Below are 20,793 nucleotides of genomic sequence, written 5' to 3' on the forward strand. Positions count from 1 at the left end.
GCAAAATTCAGGGTATTTCCATAACCCCAGAGAGCCTGACCACTAGGAAGTTTGCAGAGTCCAAAGCCATACAATGTTGATATCCTTCTCAAACAAGCTTTGCTGAAACATGACTACTAATCAAAAGTCTGGTCATCAAATGCCATATGACTAATCCTGCCAAAACTAACTTAATCAAATAGGTTGTCAAATGCTTTAACCTATGCTGTGTCTCACATTCTCCATGAATTGGTTGTCTTTTTTTTCTTTTTTTTTTTGAGACTTGCACAATCAAGAACAGAATGTACAAAAAAATACCCTGCAGAAACAAAAGGGCCTTTTTGCCTACAAATTACTGCCATGACAACATTCTAAATCCAAAGGGGACGTTAGCAGGAAGAAAGAACTGCCCCAGAGACTACAACTATTTTATAAAGCAGAAACGAAAGCATTCATTTTCAACAAGAGATTTCTATGGCTAATTCTTTTGTTTTTAAAGGCAGTTCCCACAGTAGAATATACCCCACTGCATATCAGACTTTCAAACATCAAAAGGCCATACTTAACTGATTAAAACAATGTACACTGGACACAACTAAGAATTTTCCAGCTTTCTCAGTCACAGTGTAATTTTTAATTCAAATTAAACTCACACCCAGTCAGCCAAATTCATCCATGACACCTATTTTTCAGGGCTCCATTATGTCATTAAGAAAACCAATTTTATAATAAAGAAAATCTCACTCTCATACAAAATCTATCTCACAACCCCACAGTAATGCATAGAATGACAAATCACTGACTCCTGGCAATAGCTGGTATACATCCCAGTTCATTTGAATAGCCTTTACTGACAACAAATACAGACAACTTAATATCTGTTTTCCATACTAAAGCTTTTTAAATATACTAATTCATTGAATTGTGGACTCGATATATTTTTAAAATTCATTCATCCTTCCCAATAGAGTAACTGCCAGAAAAGAGACCTCCCTTGCGTAATTTTCTTTAAAGGGATTTATAAAATAAAAAAAACTGCTGCAGTAAACCAGAAAGCAAATCAAACAGTCTTGCCCAGACAAAGAAAAAATATCAGTTACTGAAACTGGATGTAACAGCTCAAAACCTGACTTCTAGAGCTAGAAATCTTTAACCACTTGGGCTAAAAAACTTCCTCAAAGAATGTGTGATACAACCACCATTAGACATACTGTTGTCGCTTAGCTTTTACACTTCAGTTCCAATCTAACTGACTTCAGCCTCATCTTTCTGCACAGAAAAAAAAAAAGAGAAAAAAATACAGATGTATGCAGACTGAAGGGGTTGTGGCTCTACTTACTTGAGGCATTAAATATGTGCTTGTAGTTAATACATTTCACACTCTCTGAAGTCATTACCCAAACGCGGAACCAGATGTCTTCAAGCCAGTCCTAAACTCCTCAGCCTAGGAGACTTCCCACAAGACTGACAAACCCACTTTCAAGAAGTTGTAAACATTGAGAGAAATTGCATCAAGAACTTCCAGACACTGTTGTGGAGTTTGATTCCTTCCCTCAGACAGTAGCATCCCAAGCTCTCAGCCCCCAGGCTTCACCTGCTTCATGTTCTGGAGTGAGCTTTGCGCTAGGGTGATGGTGGTATTGATCTGTGGTGTTGTAGTTATTTTCAAGTCTGATTTCAAAGCATGTATTAGAGGGCATAAAATTACACAAAATTAAGCTTAGAAAAAAAGGAGTATGAACTTACACAAACAATTATTTCCACAAATTGCCCTTACATCAAAAACTTTGCAGGCCTCTTCATTCCTTTGCCTTTTATTCTTTTCCTGCTGATGAGGTAGTTTCCTCTACTTGCAAACATAAAGCAAATTAAAGCGTCCTCATATTCATACTGATTTCCACTCCTTTTATTTGCATTCTCACATATCCTTTAACCCTATTAAAAAAAAAAATAAAGCGTTTCACTATGAAAAACAAAATACAATGCTTTTTAAGTATCAGGTACTGCTTATTAAAATTAAGAAGCAGAATAAATTCTTCGAAACATATTTTCTCCTCAGAGGCTATGTAGCCTGCTCCCCAAAATTAATGCATTCATTTGTACAGAGCACAGGGACTTAAACAATGAGAACCTGATTTCTACACTAATGTATGCTAACTCTTTTTTCAGAAAAGTTTTCTGTGCCAGAGGTGGTAGCTTAGGTTTTCAATGGTATAGTATGTCTATAAAGTAATGAGCTTTACTGCATGTGTGTATATAGATTTATTTACTTATGCTTACCTAGATCTCCTATCTAAATAGTCAAAATGTATAACACAGTTAAGAATGAAAACAAAGATACATCTATTATACCTGCTAGGCACAAATTTGGCAGAAATAAGTCTGGGACAAGTAAAAATGAGAAACAAATGTTGACTGTACCTTTTGATGAGAAATCATAACCTCAAATTTAACAGCAGCATAAGAAAAATAACCCACTGAACCACCATGTCGAAGAATAATCAATATCTCTTTAGTATCATGTAGTTGCAGTACCTGAGACCAATCTTAAAGGGTAAAGTTAAAAGACACACATGAAATATCAGCTGTAAATACATTTTGAACTTCCACACCATTATAGGCTAGACTTTGCAGTAATAAATGTTGTACCTCAAGCTACTGTTGTGCAGAGACGCTCTAAGGTAATCAAATTATTTTGTCAAAAAATATTAAGAATTTAAGAGTCAGCTTAAAAATACTTAAGTGTTGAAACAGGCAGGTAACATTAGTTTCTTTCAATCCTCTTCCCCAATCATCTCATAAAAGCAGCTGGAATGAAATTTTATCAATACATTCAAACACTATATTAAAAGTATTGTAGTAAGTATAAAAGTACCGAAAAGTTCTAATAAATACTGCCAAATCCAAACACCTTATTTTTGGGGAATTCTCTGAACAGATTACACCTGGCACCAAAAGAAACTCTGAGTATACATAAAACCCTTTTGTTTTTTTCTCATTTCTATGAAGACTTAAAGAACACAACCGTCTGCTTTGACCTCCCGCCCCTGCTGCAGAAGAGGTACTTACCTACTGCAGCCCCGGCAGGATGCTCTGCTCCAACCAGCAGGCAAAAGGCACTCGGCCATCCTAAGGTCTAATTTTTATCCTAAGTGCCAGCACAAACAAACAAACCAAATAAATCAAACTAAATACATAGTAGATGAGCACAGAGGGATACAAACTGCAGAAATGGAAGACACTTCTAACAGCGCTGCACCATCACCCCAGGTTGTAATGCAGTAATCAGCAAAAAATAACAGTGTTTGTAATCGTATTTTTGTGTTTCCCAGTGCCACTTCTTGCTTTCAGTATTAGAATGAGAGGAGGACCCTCAGCCAAATTTTTTTTTTATCATCTGGATCTTAATGAAGTTTATGTCCCTACTTGCTGTTAAATTACACAGATTAGTAACACATGAGTAAAATAAATACAATCCATCACATGATTAAATTTTAAATTATCACATCTGAGAAGGAAAGCACAAACAACATGCATTTGGCAAGTATGGAGCATTTATTGCCCAGGTTTCAAGGCAGGACTTCTGTTCAAAAGCCTTTACCTCTTCAGCCAAAGTAGTAATTTATTTACCTGGCTGCTACTACAGACTTCTCTTAATGGGAGAAAGTATATTCTAACATTGTATGAATACTGTGGCAGTGAAATACAAGAACAAAGAATTATCTGGACTTAAAATTAGCCAAATGATTCTGAAGCTGTGGCAACAGCTGACACTGCATAGATGCACATAAACTAAGGATGCAAAGGTATGCACGTGTATGGAATGTAACCCATCACATTCCCACACTGACATTTAGATTCTGCCAGTTATCTTCGAAGGTCTTAGGTCTTGCAGCTCTAACCACAAGTTTACCAAATACCTATGAATATGACTCATCTGTGCAGTTATTAGAAAAGGGATGCTTCACTTAGTCTCATTTGGAATATATCCCATTCATCTCAACGCCACTTAGATCAGACACCAGTCTGCAGCTGCGTACATTTCTGATGCGTTCCTATGAGGTGCTCAATACACATCCCAATCCTACTGCTAACACCATTTTAATAGTTAATCAATCAAGTCTAAATGTTCCTGAGTTCAAAACCAGCAGCTGCTATGGGCTGATGCAGATCCAGCAACGAGCGGCTTGTTTAGGATTACGTACTGGATTCACCTCCACTTCGAAAGACGGTCACAGTGCTATGCAGCAAGGGCCTCAGCACCATTTTTCTGCACTAATTTGTTAGTTTATCAACTGAAGACAGCTCAGGGAGCATGGGATTGGAAACATAGCATCAACATAAACTACTCTTCCTAGCAATGACTGGTAGAGACAATAAGTGGCCTTGCCAAAACACAGTGTGCCTCTCAATGCTGTCTGCATGCATTATACTCTGGATCAGAACAAGAGGCACATCATTTGATTATCTTGATTGGCAGGGGGGACGGCAGGGGACACGCTGCACACAACCCTGCAACCTACAACCCACACCACAGATTTGGACACCCTTCAGAACAACTTGCATGTATCATGAATATGACACAACAACTATTGTTTTATTAGGAAAAATACCTGTTTTGGTTCTACTTCCCTTAATAACATAGTCTCAATATTTTTCTTTAGTCTTCAAAAGAGGACACTGATTTGATATGTCGTTTACTTGCAAGACTCACAACAACAGAACCACAAGAACACCTTTTTCAGAACAACTTCTTTTCGTAAAGCAATACCAGCTCCATTTTGCTCAATCCTTGCAAGCAATTCAGAGGCAATTGCTTTGGACAGCAGAACAGCAACCTCTGGCATCACTCCCACCAGCTGCCTCCATTCACATGTAAACCACAAAAGGTTGGAGGATATTTTTCCTCACAGACTTCTCCATGAATGATATGACACAATTCAGAAAAGAAAAACCCAGAGACCTGCTATTAAAAGCCTCTCCATACATTCCCTCAGCTTCCAAGTTTTCCCCAACATTCTCCATCATTCCCCACTGATTCTCTTCCTCTGGCAACGCTGCCAGGCTACACACCTTTTTTTTCTTAATTCCTCTCACTCTACTTTCTGCCTTCTGTGCTGGAAAGGCGGCTTTTTCCTATTTGTTTTCCAACATGCTGAGCGCAGCTATAAGAGAATCTGCTTAATGCCTCCAAGTATTGCTCACTGATGGGAGAAATAAAAATGATAGTGTCTTGCTCCTTCTCCTTCCCATTCCTTAGTAACGCAAAACAGTCTTTACATCAAAAAATAAAGCATTCATACATCTTAGAGGGGTCTTGGTAATGCTACAAAACTGAAGGCAGTGACAGTAAATATCCCCAATCATAGATTTTCTCTGGCACCCTTCTGCCATGTAGAGTTTATTTGTACAGTCTGCAGAACTACTTCAGCAAATGTTTTACTTTCTGAGCATGCAGAGTTCACTTCAGATGGCTGACATTCCCCAGAAAAAGAGCCAGGGGAAGAAACAAAAAGAAACATCTTGGGACTCCCACTTCCACTCAGCAAGGCTCTGTCCCTACTGCCCTCAAAAAATACGTAACCACTATATTCTGTGTACTTTTCAGTGACAGAAAAGTGCTCCAATCTGCCTCCCCAGTTTAAAAAACCCATCTGGGTATTTGTGCTTAAAGTGGAAGAAAGAGTGAGAGCAAGCAGACTATCCATCCATTTCACAATATATCCTCCACAAAACCTTAGCAGGCTTTGGTTTCATCTTGTATTTTTAAAGCATGACAATTCACAAGATCACTTGTATCCTTTGATTAAAGGACAACAACAAACCAAAAACAGAAGAGGCAGCCATTAGTACATGAAAAAGGTTGGACAAGAAAATTTGTGCTTTTTGATAAACAGTGAGAGCTTGAAAAGGGTAATCAACCTTAAAACACAACCAATAAAACACTGGTAACACATTAACATTAAAGCAGCAGTGTTTATCCTGTAAGACTGCTAAAATCTATGAGAAAAGACACAATAAAATATTTCAAGAAGAATTTTAAGTATCACTTTAAAAATCTGCATTTTGTAACTATTTAGTTCTTTTCCTTCCCATTTCTCGCTTTCTTCATACAAAAGCTACTGGTGGGAGTAAAACAGAAAATTTCATCCCTCTGCATAAAGCACTTTAAGCTAGAAAAGAGTTCAGAAACCCAAATTCACCTCCTTCCCTCACTAGATCTACCAGAGACAAGCTCTCAGGACCACAACTAGTAGGGAATGAGACTGGTGAAGTGACATATTGTCACTTTCTTTTGCCTGAATCTCACCACCAGAAGACTAATAAAAGCACTTTCTATTTATAGTGACAAAATGATCTGCTAAGAAAACATAGAAAGCACTGATAAAAATTGCTGATGTCATTTATAGCCTACCTTCATATACTAACTTAACTGCAATAAGTTATTTAACTCCTTCTTTACATCACATTTTGAAAACTGATAAACTTTTCCATCCTTTTGTATATGAAGACCTTTTTCTATAATACTGGAAACTGAAGCTGCCTGGAAACCACTAACAAACGTGTCCTTCTCAACTTCTGTTTTGATCTTGAAAGGGAAGTCAGCCTTTCCTGCCCTACTAGAAAGCTCCATATTGATTCAGATTTAATTTCTAAGAGCCAAGGTGTCTTTTTTTCCCTCAGTAGCCTTATGCCCCCTGACATTAACTCATTCAGATGCCTGTACTATCTATACATTACTGAATACAGAAGCCAATGAACCTACAAAAACAGCCCTGCTACAATGGCTTACATGCAGGTTTAACACATGGATTTCTGATTATTCATGCATGTTTTAAAATTTGTTTAAAATCCCTTCTGGGCAAAGGTCCATCAAAGACAGTCAATGGTTCTTTCTCATTAATTAATGGGAGCTATTTTTTGCTTCACTGTTATTTGAATAGTAAATGCTGAAATGCATGTGAGATGAGTTGCTATATAAAGATGCAAGAATTCCTGCTCTTCCTCCTAGTGCACTGAACAGAAATTTGTCTCTTGTCACCTGCAAGGTCCCAAACAAGACTCCCAAAGTTAAAACAATTCAAGGAGACATTCATCTTAGCAGCTGGAATGTTGTTGTGGCACATTCAGAACTTCACATCAAAACCCCCATTCCTAGATCAAATGACATTTCTGAAGTACTTAATCACTTTTCAAGGTATTTTTTTCTTATGTGCACTCACAGAACCATTCCTGACTTCCTCTCCTTTTCCCACTTTTTACCTTGGGGGTAATAAAATTCTGGTTCACTTCATCTGAGAGACTTATTTTCAAGAAACAGATGATATTTCAGTAGACTAGATCACATCTAGGTTCCATTTAAATGACTTTATCTCCTTGTATTCCAGTTCATTGTCTGAAGTGGATGCAGTCCATCTCTCTAAATGATTCTTCAAGTTTCTGTTTGCCAATTTGACTATGACTAACCCCTCTAACCCAGCTTGTAAGGATCCTGATCCTTCAACAGGTATCTGAAGACATCTGTGGCCTTCACATTCTCTCCCCAACACTTACATTGATAAAAGATGGGGTGTACTCACTTCCAGTCACCCTTCTTTCTTCTATGCCTCTGACAGATGTTTCTACACAATATACTTTCTTTTCCCCTTTACCACGTCTCCATATCAATGGCTTATGTGCAAGACTCCATGTTCTCTAATTATTCTCTCTTGAATACAAGTCATTCAGCACATTAGAATCTACTGGGAAAACAGGCAGACACGAGAGTACAGACATAAAATACCATTATGCCAGAAGGCATGAACGGGTCAACTGTTCCTCTTTTGATCTGTAAACAACTACAGAGGTCCTGGACAACGTGGCTTTGCTAGACAAAGGAGAGGGAACTAAGATGGTGTTTCCCCATGTTTTCAGCCCTGAGACCTTTCCTCCAGAGCTCCAGACTGCCCTCTCCCAGCAAGGAAATCCCACAAAGATTTAGAGTAAATTACCACATAGCGCTCATGCCAACAAAGAAAGGTACACAAAGATAACATCTAACAAACTTCTAAGTCACACCATGAAACTCACTATAGAAGTGTGATCAGGATATAAAGATTCATACACACATCTGTCATGACATCACTAAAGTTATACCCTTTTCCTTTAAAATTTAACATAAAATATATTAAGAAACAGCAGTTATTAGCAGAAGTTTTCAGGTGCCACCAGACAGTTAACACCATTTGATATCATTATTCACTTGACATTAACAGCAGAAAACATTTCCTTCATAAAACCCAGCTGTTCTGGGAAACATGGTGCCCTTGAAGCTGTCAGAGCAGGAGCTCCAGCCTCCAGAGACCTGCCTAATCAAGGTTAATGTCCTTCCAAAGCATTTAAGTGATGCTGTTTGTAGCAACATAAACTGGAAAACAAGGTAAGGTGTGCTGCCTCTGGCTGGATGGAGTTAATTTTCTTCATAGCAGCCCATATGGCACTGCTGTTTGCGTTTGTGACCAAAACAGTGTTGGTAACACACCGATGTTTCAGCTGCTGCTGAGCAGTCCTTGCACGGCCTCAAGATCTCTGCTTCTCATGCTGCCCCCACGATGTGCAGGCTACGGGTGCGCAAGGGGTTGGGAGGGGACACAGCCAGGACAGCTGACCTCAACTGACCAAAGGGATATTCTGGGAGACATAACATCATACTCAGCCGTAAAAACTGGGGGTTTGATCCTTCCAAGGTAGCTGTTGCTTGGAGACTGGCTGAGCATTGCTTTACCTGTGGGGGAAGGTGATGAGTGATTGTCTTTGCATTGCTTGGTTGTTGGGTTTTTTTTCCTTCCCTTCACTTATTAAACTGTCTTTATCTCAACCCACAAGTTTTTCTCACTTTCGCTCTTCCAATTCTGTCCCTCATCACACTGCAAGGGGGAGGAAGCGAGCAGTTAGTGGGTGCTTAGTTGCTGACTGGGGTAAACCCACCACGTAAGGTCTCCTCTAAAAAGCTATAATGTGCAACGTGAAGTTATTACACTGCTGAAAATACATGTCTATTACAGACAACAGTTCATATTCTCCACTAGTTTAAACACTCATAATTTGCTGAAATGAAATAGTAGAAGTACTACATTCTCAAAATCCAAATATGAAAATAAAGTGCTTAAGACATAACTGCAAGATACTATAGGAATATTTAAGAATAAAGAGTGATTCTGTATTGTAAAGTACCTTCAGGATCCACATCTTCTAGGGTTCAGATCCCCTGTTTACCAAGAAGCATATCTCTGTAAATGAAAGAGGTTGTGCACAGCACCTTTAGGAAGTACTGCAAGTACTTAAAATAAATTTTAGTAATTAACCAGAGACAAAACAGAGCAAGTCTAGTACTTCCTCCCAATAATATTGTAACTATAGTTCTGCTCCAATGTTATGTAAATATGGGTAACTACTGTAAATTATAAGGTTTTTGTGGAAAGAGACTGCATGCCAAAAGAAACACACATCCTATTCTTCCCTCCCCCTCTGCCCCTTTATCGGTGGAAGAAGAAAAAAGAAAGAAAAAAAAAAAGAGCACTTATGAAGTGAATCTTTGCCTATATTTTGGGCTTCTGTATTTCTTTAAATTCAGAGCAGAACTACAACCCCTCCACCCTCCCTTGTTTTCTAAATATTTTCTACAGGATTTTTTCTGAATTACTCAATTGGGAGACTAGATAAAATGACCTACTAAGGTTCCTTCCAACCTAAATTATTTTATTATTTCCTTTCAGATGAAAGTTTTGTATGCCACTTTCCTACACAGAGCCATTTTATTGCCTACATATGAATTCACGCAAATGCTGAAATTAATGGCAGGGCTGCCAGTCCCCTAACAATAGCAGTGCAAACAGCATCAACCCTGCAAAAACTCTAACACTAGAGTAAAAATAAAACCTAATATTCCCATTTGTAAAAAAAAAATAAAATAAAATGCTACTTTGAGACAAGCAGTACTCTGAAGCATAAGAACCAACATAAAGAGAAGAGGAAATGAAAGTGATTCCACAAAATTAGACATACATAGTACAAAAAACAAACTGACATACACGATAAGCCTGTGGTATATTACTATGACAGCTACAAGCAAGGTAATTGAACTCTTGTACACAAAAGACTCTGAAATAGAGATAAGCACAACAGTAAGAAAGAGGTCAAAACTTATACATAAACTTTATTAAATATAAAACACTATTATAGCTCAAGTCAAGAAACAGAAAAATACAGAAAATCAAGCTAGATGAAAATTTTCCACTTTTTTGCAGAAGCATAATGGTTTCAGGAAAGTTGCTATTAAGAAAGGATATTTCAGAACCAAAACAGGAGCTAGATCTGCCTCCTCATCTCCATAAGACAGAATATCATCTGGTGATCACAAAACTGAATTGGGCTATAAGATACGTATGCTGAAACACTATCAGCTTTTCTACAGTGAGCTGGATCTTCTTTAAGAAAAGCATAGAGTTTTTGATCCTGTTACAGACAAAAAAAAGCACCTGAAATCTCAGTACTCTGAAGGATAGATAAAAATGTTTATTTCCCAGCCCAAAGAGTAAGGCTTATTACACTTTGACAGTAAAGAAGCCTTTACTCACAACTTTTTCCTGGTGTTAAACAAAAAAGCACATACACACATACACAAGAAAAATACCCACAGAGCATTTTCCTTCAAGCTTGAAGGAAACAGAATACAAACAAATTAAAGCAACAAGTCCCTGTGGTCCCATTGAAAAATACTCCACAGGAAACCCAAGTTGTAAGGTGAAACTATTCTGACTAGGAATGGAAATAGAAACTAAATGTTAACAAGAGCTGAAGGAAAACAGCTTAGTTGTAAGTTATTTTAAATTATTTAAGAATTATTAAGTGGGCAGAAAGAAGACAGCTTCATAATAAACCACTTGCTTTTCATTAACATTTTTGTGAAGTCTGTAAAATCTCTAGAGAATGAAGTCGCATTTTGAATCCCATGTAAGTAACAAGACATCTTCCCCTCCCTTGAAAACACCCAGATGCCTTCACCATACTCCAGTTTTTCTTCACCGTTCTTCTTTTCATTCTCCTTTCTTGGCTCCAGGCTATTCTACAATGGATTTGCCAGCAGCTCTTAGAGACTAGGTGCACTTCTAAGAGACAACTCATTTCAGCAAAAAGAATTATTTTCCTTCTTTTAATTCATGCCAGGCATCTGAGTAAGATAAATCATGAACTGCAAAAGATGAACCAATACAAAGCTACAACTACGCCTGGAGTTTTGTCAGCATTAAGTAGTATTGTTTAACAAAATTATCCCTAAGAAACATTACAATGACACTGCAATTTTTACGTGTCCCTAGCTCAGAGCAACAAACCCCAAACATAAGAATGCCAATATCGGATAAACCCACTCAGCCTGGTACGCCTTCTCTGACACTCAATTGACAAGTTCTGTGCTTTTTGTCGAGAGAGTGCACATACCCTTCCAGTGTGAGTCACCTCCAGATGTTTTTCATTTGTCCCCTCCTCCAACATCTGCTCGGTTGCCCAGACATTCTTCGCTCTCACAAATCTTGGGAGAAAAATCGCTCCCATCCCAAGCCCTGAAAAGGCTTTTACCTTCAGAACCAGCCCTGGAGCACCTTTACTGCAGGAAGACAGAGACAGCAACATGAGGCAATGAGATCAATCCAATCAAGCTCTCCACAGGAAACTTCCCTCCGTCTGATTAATTTATTATTTTTTTTTACTCATCTCATCAACTTCATTCATAATTTTGCATCTGTGATATTCCCCCTCCGTGGTCTGTCCAGGCTTAACAACCCTAGTCTACTGGATTTCTCCTTATGACACAGCTGCTCCACATCCCCGTAACTCTAGTTCTAGGAAAGCCTTTCCAAGAGAGACTCCAGAAGGCACCTTGACAGATAACCCAAAGAGAGAGCAAAGAAGAAAATGGTAACCCCTTCTGTAAAGGCATGCAAAGGAAGAAACATCCTTGACTCTCTGCTGTCACCTCCCTATTCCCTTCAAAGACTCAAGTTAAAAATCACGAGAAGGAGCAGGGCAGAATGTCAACTATTTATAAAAGCTGAGAATATGCTAGCAACACAGCTGCTAGCTTCCCCTCCCAAATCCCTCTGGTTAACATGAGGGAAACCATTTATATCACGTAAAGATGGTAAAGTTTATATACAATACATATAACAGATAAAGACAGGATTAAATGAGCAAGTAAAGGCCCAACCTGCCTAACATGGATATCTGTAGTTTGAATATATCATTTTAGAGACAGCAATTAAATTATTCTGTGCTTGCATTCATTGTAGATAAGACTGGCTTGAATAGGCTTAGAATCAATACCAAATTTTCCACTTATATTTGAAAACAGATTTATAAGTGTTTCTAACTTATTAACTTTAAAGATTGGAAGTCATGCTATGAATACTTCTGATGTCCTTAGCTACTTTTTAAACGTACACTTACTTAAAACCAGCCTTTTTTTTAATGTTATATATAGTCATAGACTTATGCAGAGTGAGTTAGAAAACTCATTTTCTGAGAAGCAGCCTAAAGAAGAGTTCATCTGTTCATATTAAAGCATAACATAACAGTATTTAGGAGCAGGGAGGAAAGTGATGGGGGGAAGCACCTATGCATGGATCAAAGCTTCACTTAAATAGTATAAAAGAAGTAGATATCAGTTAGGCTGAAACAGCATTACACAGAGACTTCATAAGGAAAACTTAAGTATGGAAGAATTTTAATTTTCTCTCCCAAGTTTTCTGTAACACACTTTTTTACTTCCAAAAAAACTATAAACCTGAAATTGCAGTTTATACGCCTGCTGCAGTTGCAAGTGACAAAAAAAATTTAAGACATGATTCGCACATTGTCATGTTAATCACTTCCACACCTCTTGTCAGCAATCAATCAATGCTGCTAACATTTACCTGAGGAATAACCATTGTTTTCAACAAGAAAATTACTAGCTTGTGCCTGTTTTTCTTATTAAGTATCATTTTACAAATCAAGGCTTTGATTCTGCAAGTACTCAAATTTTTGACACGTTCATGTATTTCCCTGGAAGCCAGTGAGGCTCTCGGAGCACAAAGACGAGTGTATTTCATGCTTTGCAAAAACTTTACTAAGAATTTAGGAACCAAATACTAAAATCTACTTCAGTTACCAGTAATATGAATCCAACTGAGAAATACATGGTGACCTGTTTATTAAAAGATACTTAAACTGCTGACCCCATCTACGTTACCAGAACAGTAGGTTTCCAAAATGTATTTTTGTGACCAAATCCAAGAGGTCTAGAAGTCTATCTGAAAAGGAAGAAAAATAACAGACATAGCAGAAGATTGAAGGGGGATAACAGAAAAGGTAGGGAATGATGAATTTGAGGACTCTAATATTTATGCCCTCCCTAGATCTTCCTAAGTAATAAAAAAAAAACCCAAATAGTAATCAATACTCTTTTTCAAATAAATCCAGAGTAAACAATAGGTTTATAGCTCACACTAATTCTAGTGAGAGCTTTATGATATTTTTAGTGGCACAGCACAGAGCTCATTAATTAGAAATGCCTAAGTGCACCTCAACAGTAGAGTTTTGTTTTGCATTTTACTATTTGTCTCAGTTGTCAACTTTAGCCATTAAGACCAAAAAAACAAATTAAAAAAAAAAAATCTGTTTCAATCACCACAATTCACTGACCCATGGCTGATTTTTTCATGATGTGTTTTGGGATTCATTTTTTTAGTATTTTACACAATAATTAGCTAGTTCAGGAGCAAACCCTCTCCAGGGGATCATTAATTAATTACAGACATGTTGTTTATTAATGCATATTTTTCTTTTCCAAAACTGTACAGCGAGAGTGAACATAATTTAGTCCCTTCTCTTAAAAACTTAAATTAATAGTAATTCTGTTTTACTGCACAATTAATTATGGCCTAGTTTTAAAGCATCCCCAAGTTTGATCAAGCAAGAGCCTAAGGGTACCATTTTTTAGCATAATAAGCACAGTCTTTTGAACTCTTCTACTGAAGAAGAAGTTTGGTGCTCAGGACAGAGCTTCATGAACAAATTTGCAAGACGCATGCCATCCTGCTATTACAAAATGGCAGCTGCTCCATAGTAAGAGCACATAAGGGGCAATTCCTCACAAATACAAGCTAATATAAGGTAGTTTAATTCCTTAAAGTAAAGGGTAAACATTGTGTAAAAAAAGGGGTAAAATACGTGATCATGTGCCAATCTTGGACAGAAAACTGAAATAAAGCTGTGCCACACTTTCAAAACCAGAGGTTACTCAGCTGTGCTTCATTGATGTTGATGGCAGCTTTATGCACAAGCAAAAAAAGTTGTAGGTACAACACAGCCTTTTCAAATTAAGAATACAGCCCTATTATTATCATCAACTCACAGACTCTTTCCTAGAAATCAAGGGTTAGACCCTGAAGTGTTAAAGCTAGAATTACAACCAGAAGTCCTGTTGACAGCTGGTAAGATGAAATGAGTAATTCTGGTTAGACTCTGGTTCCCCAGCTGTTTTTTCCACATGATATTTCTTAATGCCAATTCCAGAACTGGAAACACTTCAGGAACAAGCCCATAAGCAGAGCAATTCACCATAAGAAGCACTTAACGGCCACACTTTACATGAAGAATTGAGAGGTTTCAACTAGCCTGGACTTGCTCCACACGACTTCATGTGATGTGTATTTAAGAAGAGGTTGAAAAATATCTAAAGAATAACTAAATGAGAAAACCAAGGAAAACAAACACACACAGCAGGTAGTGTGATGGGATATTCCCCCTTCCCCTAGGTTTACAGAGAAGAACCCATGTTAAAATCAGTATCTCATCTCCCACCCTACTGCCTGAAAACACTACTAATCAGGACACAAAAAAGAAGTTCGTTCTTCACTTTTCTCTAACACTGTCTTTCCCCCAACTTTACTAATGTCCTTTAAAAAGTGAAAGCTCAAGACATGGCACAGAATTTCTTTCCTTTGACAAAGCTTACTTTTGCTCTCCTGCTTTCGGCAGCAAATGTTTCCTCTTTCCGGATGAATCAATCAGGAGCCCCAAAATGTCTGCACAGGTTTGCTACGAAGGAACATTTCCAGCCAAAAGAAGCTTTATTTCCATTGGAAGGTTGTAGTTCTTTTAGAGGTTCATAAACACAGGTGGTTTCCATGTATAGGTTACTCCCTCAGAGCCTCTTGCTTTTGAAACTAACTTCGAGGAAGAGCAGGGAGGGGAGAAGCTTAAACACACATATTATGCATATTAATAAAAACAAACAGCAGGAGAGCCCCTTTTTTTTTAATTCCTCATGGAAACAGGAGGTAAGAGGCAAAGGTACTGATTTCTATAAGAGGAAAAAATTCAAACCCCAGCAATAAGCTCTGTGTTGCTTGTTCTGGAGTACCAAGTCTTGGGGTTTGGGGAGAGAAAGAAACAGGACAACTTCCCCAGAGGTGTCTTTGGCAGATGAGCAGTGAATAGGAACAAGCATCTAAAGATAAGATTTTTATTACAGATGTTTCTAGAAATATATTTGGATTTCTTCTAAGCTTTTATAAACAAGTGGTTTGAAACAATGCCTCTTACAGCCTTTATAGAACTTGGACCACAATTATTTGCAGGGTACTGTATGGAATTACATATGAAGCAAATCACTTCTCCTTACGGAAACACTTAAAATATTATTGGTGTTCATATACGACAAAACTAACAACAAGCCAATTGCTTGTGACACAAGCAATGCAGAAAGCTTCAAACATATTGCAAAAAGAAAGCAGCCTGCAATAGAGTTCATGAATCACAGAACGGTGGAGGTTAGAAGGCACCTCTGGAGGCCATCTCACCCAACTCACCTGCTCAAGCTGGGCCACCTAAATCACGTTGCACAGGATGGGTAGGTTCTCCAGATGGCTTCCGAGTATCTCCACAGATGGTAACTCCACAACCTTACCGGGCAACTTGTGCCAGTGCTCGGTCACCCTCACAGTAAAAACGTGTTTCCTGATGTTCAGAGGGAACCTCCCATGTTTCAGTTTGTGCCCACTGTCTCTGGTACTGTCACTGGGCACCACTGAAAAAAGCCTGTCTTCTGCACATCCTCCCTTCAGGCATTTATAGACATTGATAAGATGCCCCCTGAGCCTTCTCTTCTCCAGGCTAAACAGTCCCAGTTCTCTCAGTCTTTCCTCATAGAAGAGATGCTACAGTGCCATCATCACCTCAGTGGCTCTTCTCTGGACTCTCTCCAGTATGTCCATGTCTCTCTTGTACTGAGGGGCCCAGAACTGAACACAGTACTGCAGGTGTGGCCTCACCAGTGCCACCTGGAGGGCAAGGATCACCTCCCTTGACCTGCTGGCAACACTTCTCCTAACGCAGCCCAGGATACCAGGAGCCACCTTTGCAGCAAGAGCACATTGCTGGCTCACGTTCAACTTGGCATCCACCAGGACCCTCAGGTCCTTTTCTGCAAAGCTGGTCGGCCCCCGACACGGTAAGTTTTAGGAAACGGTATTGCCTGAACTTAGAGACTGAGCCTCCTTCCCCCCCCCCCCCCCCCCCCCCCCCCCCCGCCCCAGGCAGAATTACATCTTGTACCCAGTAAAGGCTATGGTGGATGACACGGGATTTATTCTGGAGGATGTTGTCACTCAGAGTGGCTCATACCATTACTGACAGACCATGAGTGCAAATTATATGGTCCTGTGGTAGACCAGTGAGGTTACAACTCATGAAAGTTCAGTCTAACTTCTGCCTGATATAGTATCTACATTTGAAATTCTGAAGAAGGCCGAGAAGCAAATTCAGAGTATAATTAATATATTCCCACTGAATATCTCCAATTCCATCTATGTTCTTTGGCAAAAGAAAAAAGAATCACATTTTCCATTTTTTTGTCTTCCTCTGCAAGAGGCCTTCTCTCTACATTTTTGACAAGAGAGAGAAACTGAGCAAGGAAGATAGCAATGGTTTTCTTCCAAATTTTAACAATAAAATAAACCCAATTCACACAGGTTTCCAAGATGAGAATCCACTCACAGTAGAACATCTGTCCTACAGGCATATATTCACATAGGTGTCCTCTCTGAAGCTTAACTGGTGACATGAAAATGAAACATCACTTCGACTGTAAAAATCCACATCATTCCTACCCCACTTCTGGAAGAATGAAATAAATAGTGCTGGCAATAAACCTACCAGAGCATCTGAATTAGAACTTTGCTGAAATTAATGCAGAAGACAGAATTTCCAGAAAGAGAGTCCCAGGTTCCTGGACAGTATTTGTTCAAATATACTAGAACTTTTTTTCATAACAATAACTTGATTTTTTTAGTTTTGAAGTAGCATTTTGTTGAATATCATCACTTTGTTAAAGCTCATAGTTTGAACCCGTTGACTTAGTGTCCATATGAAATGCATGACTAAGCATTCTCTCCACACCACTGAAAAGACCTGTTCTTGAAATATAAAAAAATATATGTACTTAGTCTAACTCACAATAGCTTAGTTCCTGCAAACTTACTGTCAAAGATAAAAATACCATTTTCTTGCTGATTTGAACAGAGAAAGTCTTGAAGAGCTACAGCATGCTTTTGTGAAGTACAAGCAAATTAGGCATACCCCTTCATCTTCTCTGAGCTTCTGTCATGATTTGATGATGGCCAGGCACATCACATTTAACTGAGCCATACCACACTAATAGCTAACTAAATAAATAAAAAACCTCAAGTATTTCTCCAGATGCTGTCCTAGTTTCTGGAATTCTGTGCATCTCCAAGGTCAGCAGGAGATGCCTGTAACAAACATCCTGTTTCTATCTGGTTCTTCTCTGTGCATGAGGAGCCAAGATGAATCATAGAATTATTTTTTTTTTCTTTCTTTCTTTCTTTTTTGGCATGCCCCCCCCCCCCCTTTTAAAAAAACAAAAAACAAAAAAAACCCCACTTTTTTTCCTTCCAAACTGAGCAAACCTGCAGTCATGACAGACTTCCTACATCTAAACAAGCCAAGGCATGGTAAGAATGATCATGAATTTGACAAATGGAACCCGCATCATTCTTTGTGTGGATAAGCTAAAAACCTAACTTTTTCTGAGCAAGCATAGATTGCTATTTTAACTGTAAAACTGCATGAGTAATTGGCATCAGCAAAGCAGAGCAGGTTGGAGATCATTTAATAAGGTTGGCTGTTTAAAAAGCCAATAAATAAATGAAAGCTACCAAACCACATTTTCCATCGCTTCTGCCAGTGTCTGGCAGCCCCAGCCAGCCCGCAGGTGCTCCCTTCTCTCCCTGCCCACTCCACTCAGGACCTGAGCTCCCACCCCAGCTGTGCTCCCCAGCCCCCCGCAGCTGCCTCAACACCTGGCAAGGACTTCAGTAACATCCTTGTCACCACGGACAAGGAAACAATACCAGCTTAAGAGCAAGGCAAGATAAGAAAGATAAATGGTAAACATAGAAAATTACACTGAGACTAAGCTATGAATGAAAACAGACACAAAACAGGAGGAAAAAAAAGAAGAAGAAAGCAAAGAACTGTATCTGTGTCTGAGAATTAACTGACAGCTACTGACACCATATTTGGACTATGATGCAGTTTCTGTCAACGTACTGGATAAAAGGAAATAACTAAAATGAAACTAGAAACTGTTATAATAAGAGGGCAACTAATTCCAAAAGATGGAGAAGAGGCTAGACAAACCAGTCCCATGGGGGGGGCGGGGGGATGTGTGTGTGGCTGGTTTCAAAAAAAGCCAAAAAAACAAAACCAAACAAATTAAAAAAAAAAAAATATCAAAAAAACCAAACCAAACCAAAAAAAAAAACCCCAAACTTAATAAAAGGACTTCCAAAAAATAACATGTGAAAATCTTGTTTCTTTGTCAGAAAGCAACAATCACTGTATGTTAATGGAGAGATGGAGATAAAAATGAGGGGACACTGATTAAGCTCTATAGGAATTTCAATATGTTCTCCTCCTAACTGCTTTCTGTAACTGCCTAACAATACAGTGATGAAAAATGCTTCAGCTGAGAGGGTATTAACTTAAGAAAAATAATATGAACCAAAATATGTGTTCTAGCCTCTGCACTACTTCTTGCAACATACCTGGGATAACAGAAAGTCTTCCAGATTTCAAAGCTGAAGGGCAAATGTGACCTAACTAATCACAGCAAGTGACCTCAAACAAATTCCTTCAGAGTGTTGAATTTTCAAGACGGAAGTCAAAAAACAAGCTCCAGAACAGCATGAAGCCAGCCTCAGGTACATTTTCAGGATGACTGTGGCCACAACCCATGCCCAAGTCTGAATATGCAGTTTCAGTGGAGGAAAAGGCAGACAAAGATCCATTAAAACAAAATAGTGCTCAGTGCGATTGCGTAGAAATAAGAATCCACTGGTAACAGGAAATTCATTTTACTCTCACTAAAAGAAACAGGAATACTGAGCTCAAACATATACAAAAAGATGCTCTTCCATATGTACATGTGAGCATCAGACTAAGATGAAGTTCACATACAAAGAAAAGCCCTGCTGAGCACGTGGCAGCAGGAAAAATATTGTAAGCCACTGGTTTTCCTGGGCTAGCACAGCAGTGAATAGCTTCTGAAGCTAGTAACATTGCTTTTATTTCTGAACACTGAAAAAGGTGAACACCTGGATCCTACTGAGAAACTTAATTCAGGTTAAGCAACTATCCCAGGAAAGCTCAAACACAAACAATTCCGTTTGTTGGAGCTGGTGATAATGCACTATGTGCTCTCGCAGCGGCCTTGCCTCCATCATTTATCAAGTTTTCAGCAGCATTCACTCTTATTTTTAGTTATTAAATTACTGCCAATATTTCACATTTAAATAACCTGTAATATTCAAGTTTGCATTTCCAAACTTGATAAGAGAATTGCCATACCCGAGAAGAACAGAAGAAGTACTAGCAGGACAGTGACTCAACTGGCACTGAAGTAGAAAGCTTTGCTGGAAACAAACAAATTCCAGAATATATAGAGAAAGAGGTGTATGGCAATGACAATTTCTTTAGGCCTTAATATCATCAAAATGACATTGTTTTGTGCACATAAAATCCATTTTTTTTAAATAAACTAGTCATAACCTACAATCTCCTTTTCTTATCCCTTTGAAATAAATAGCAAGAGATGTCAGTTGACTGAGAACTTTGATTACTGTGGATGGGATCCTGCAAATACATGGTTGTGAGTGATATTGTGACACACAGCACATGAGGCATCACACATGCAGAATTTTTCAGGAAAGCTAAAAAGTAGAAATAATTTTCATTTAGATCCTTTCATGATAAGAAGATTCAAATATAGTCATATGTCTGTTAATAGTGTGGCTTGGAAGAATTAGGGGGAAAAAAAAAAGCAATAAAGTCTAAGTACAAAGAAGATGGAAGAGACAGACCTATCAAGGAAGTCACATAATTATTTCTTGCCTCACAACCAGGAAATCGCCCAGCAAGGCCAAGAACAAGCAGCTGCTGATCCCATACGTAATGTACTGTGTTTTGTTACTCTACTTTATTTAATCTACCAATAAATTGCTATATCTCATATATCCTAAGGAAATAAACAGCAGGATTTACACATAAGCATACTTCACCAAAATAATAATAGCTTGTATTCAGACTCCGCATCTCTGGAATGCATATATCCTCTCATCTGATCAACAGAAACATCCAACACAAAAATAGGCATGCACAAGTGACAGAAGTAGGCCTGGAAATTCATCTTCATTTCGCAATGCTTTTCTGATA

The 20,793-nt window shown here is 38.4% G+C and overlaps 1 protein-coding gene across 12 annotated transcripts in view; it reads right to left on the reverse strand.

The window, feature by feature from the left end:
* Positions 1 to 20,793, reverse strand: part of CDK14 (cyclin dependent kinase 14) — a 333,262-nt gene that overhangs the window by 296,845 nt on the left and 15,624 nt on the right. For 3 of the 12 annotated variants that reach the window (XM_049798611.1, XM_049798626.1, XM_049798628.1), the window contains exon 3: positions 11,458 to 11,623. The exons of 1 other annotated variant lie outside the window; for it this stretch is intronic. In XM_049798611.1, the coding sequence (XP_049654568.1) occupies positions 11,458 to 11,623 (166 nt within the window). Of the gene's footprint in view, positions 1 to 1,725; positions 8,371 to 9,192; positions 9,249 to 11,457; positions 11,624 to 15,013; positions 15,028 to 20,793 lie in introns of those variants that run through there. 8 more of the 12 variants (XM_049798618.1, XM_049798614.1, XM_049798613.1 and 5 more) reach the window with 8 other exon arrangements.

Source organism: Accipiter gentilis, chromosome 4 (genome assembly GCF_929443795.1).
Source record: "Accipiter gentilis chromosome 4, bAccGen1.1, whole genome shotgun sequence".
Classification (NCBI taxonomy): Eukaryota; Metazoa; Chordata; class Aves; order Accipitriformes; family Accipitridae; genus Astur; species Astur gentilis.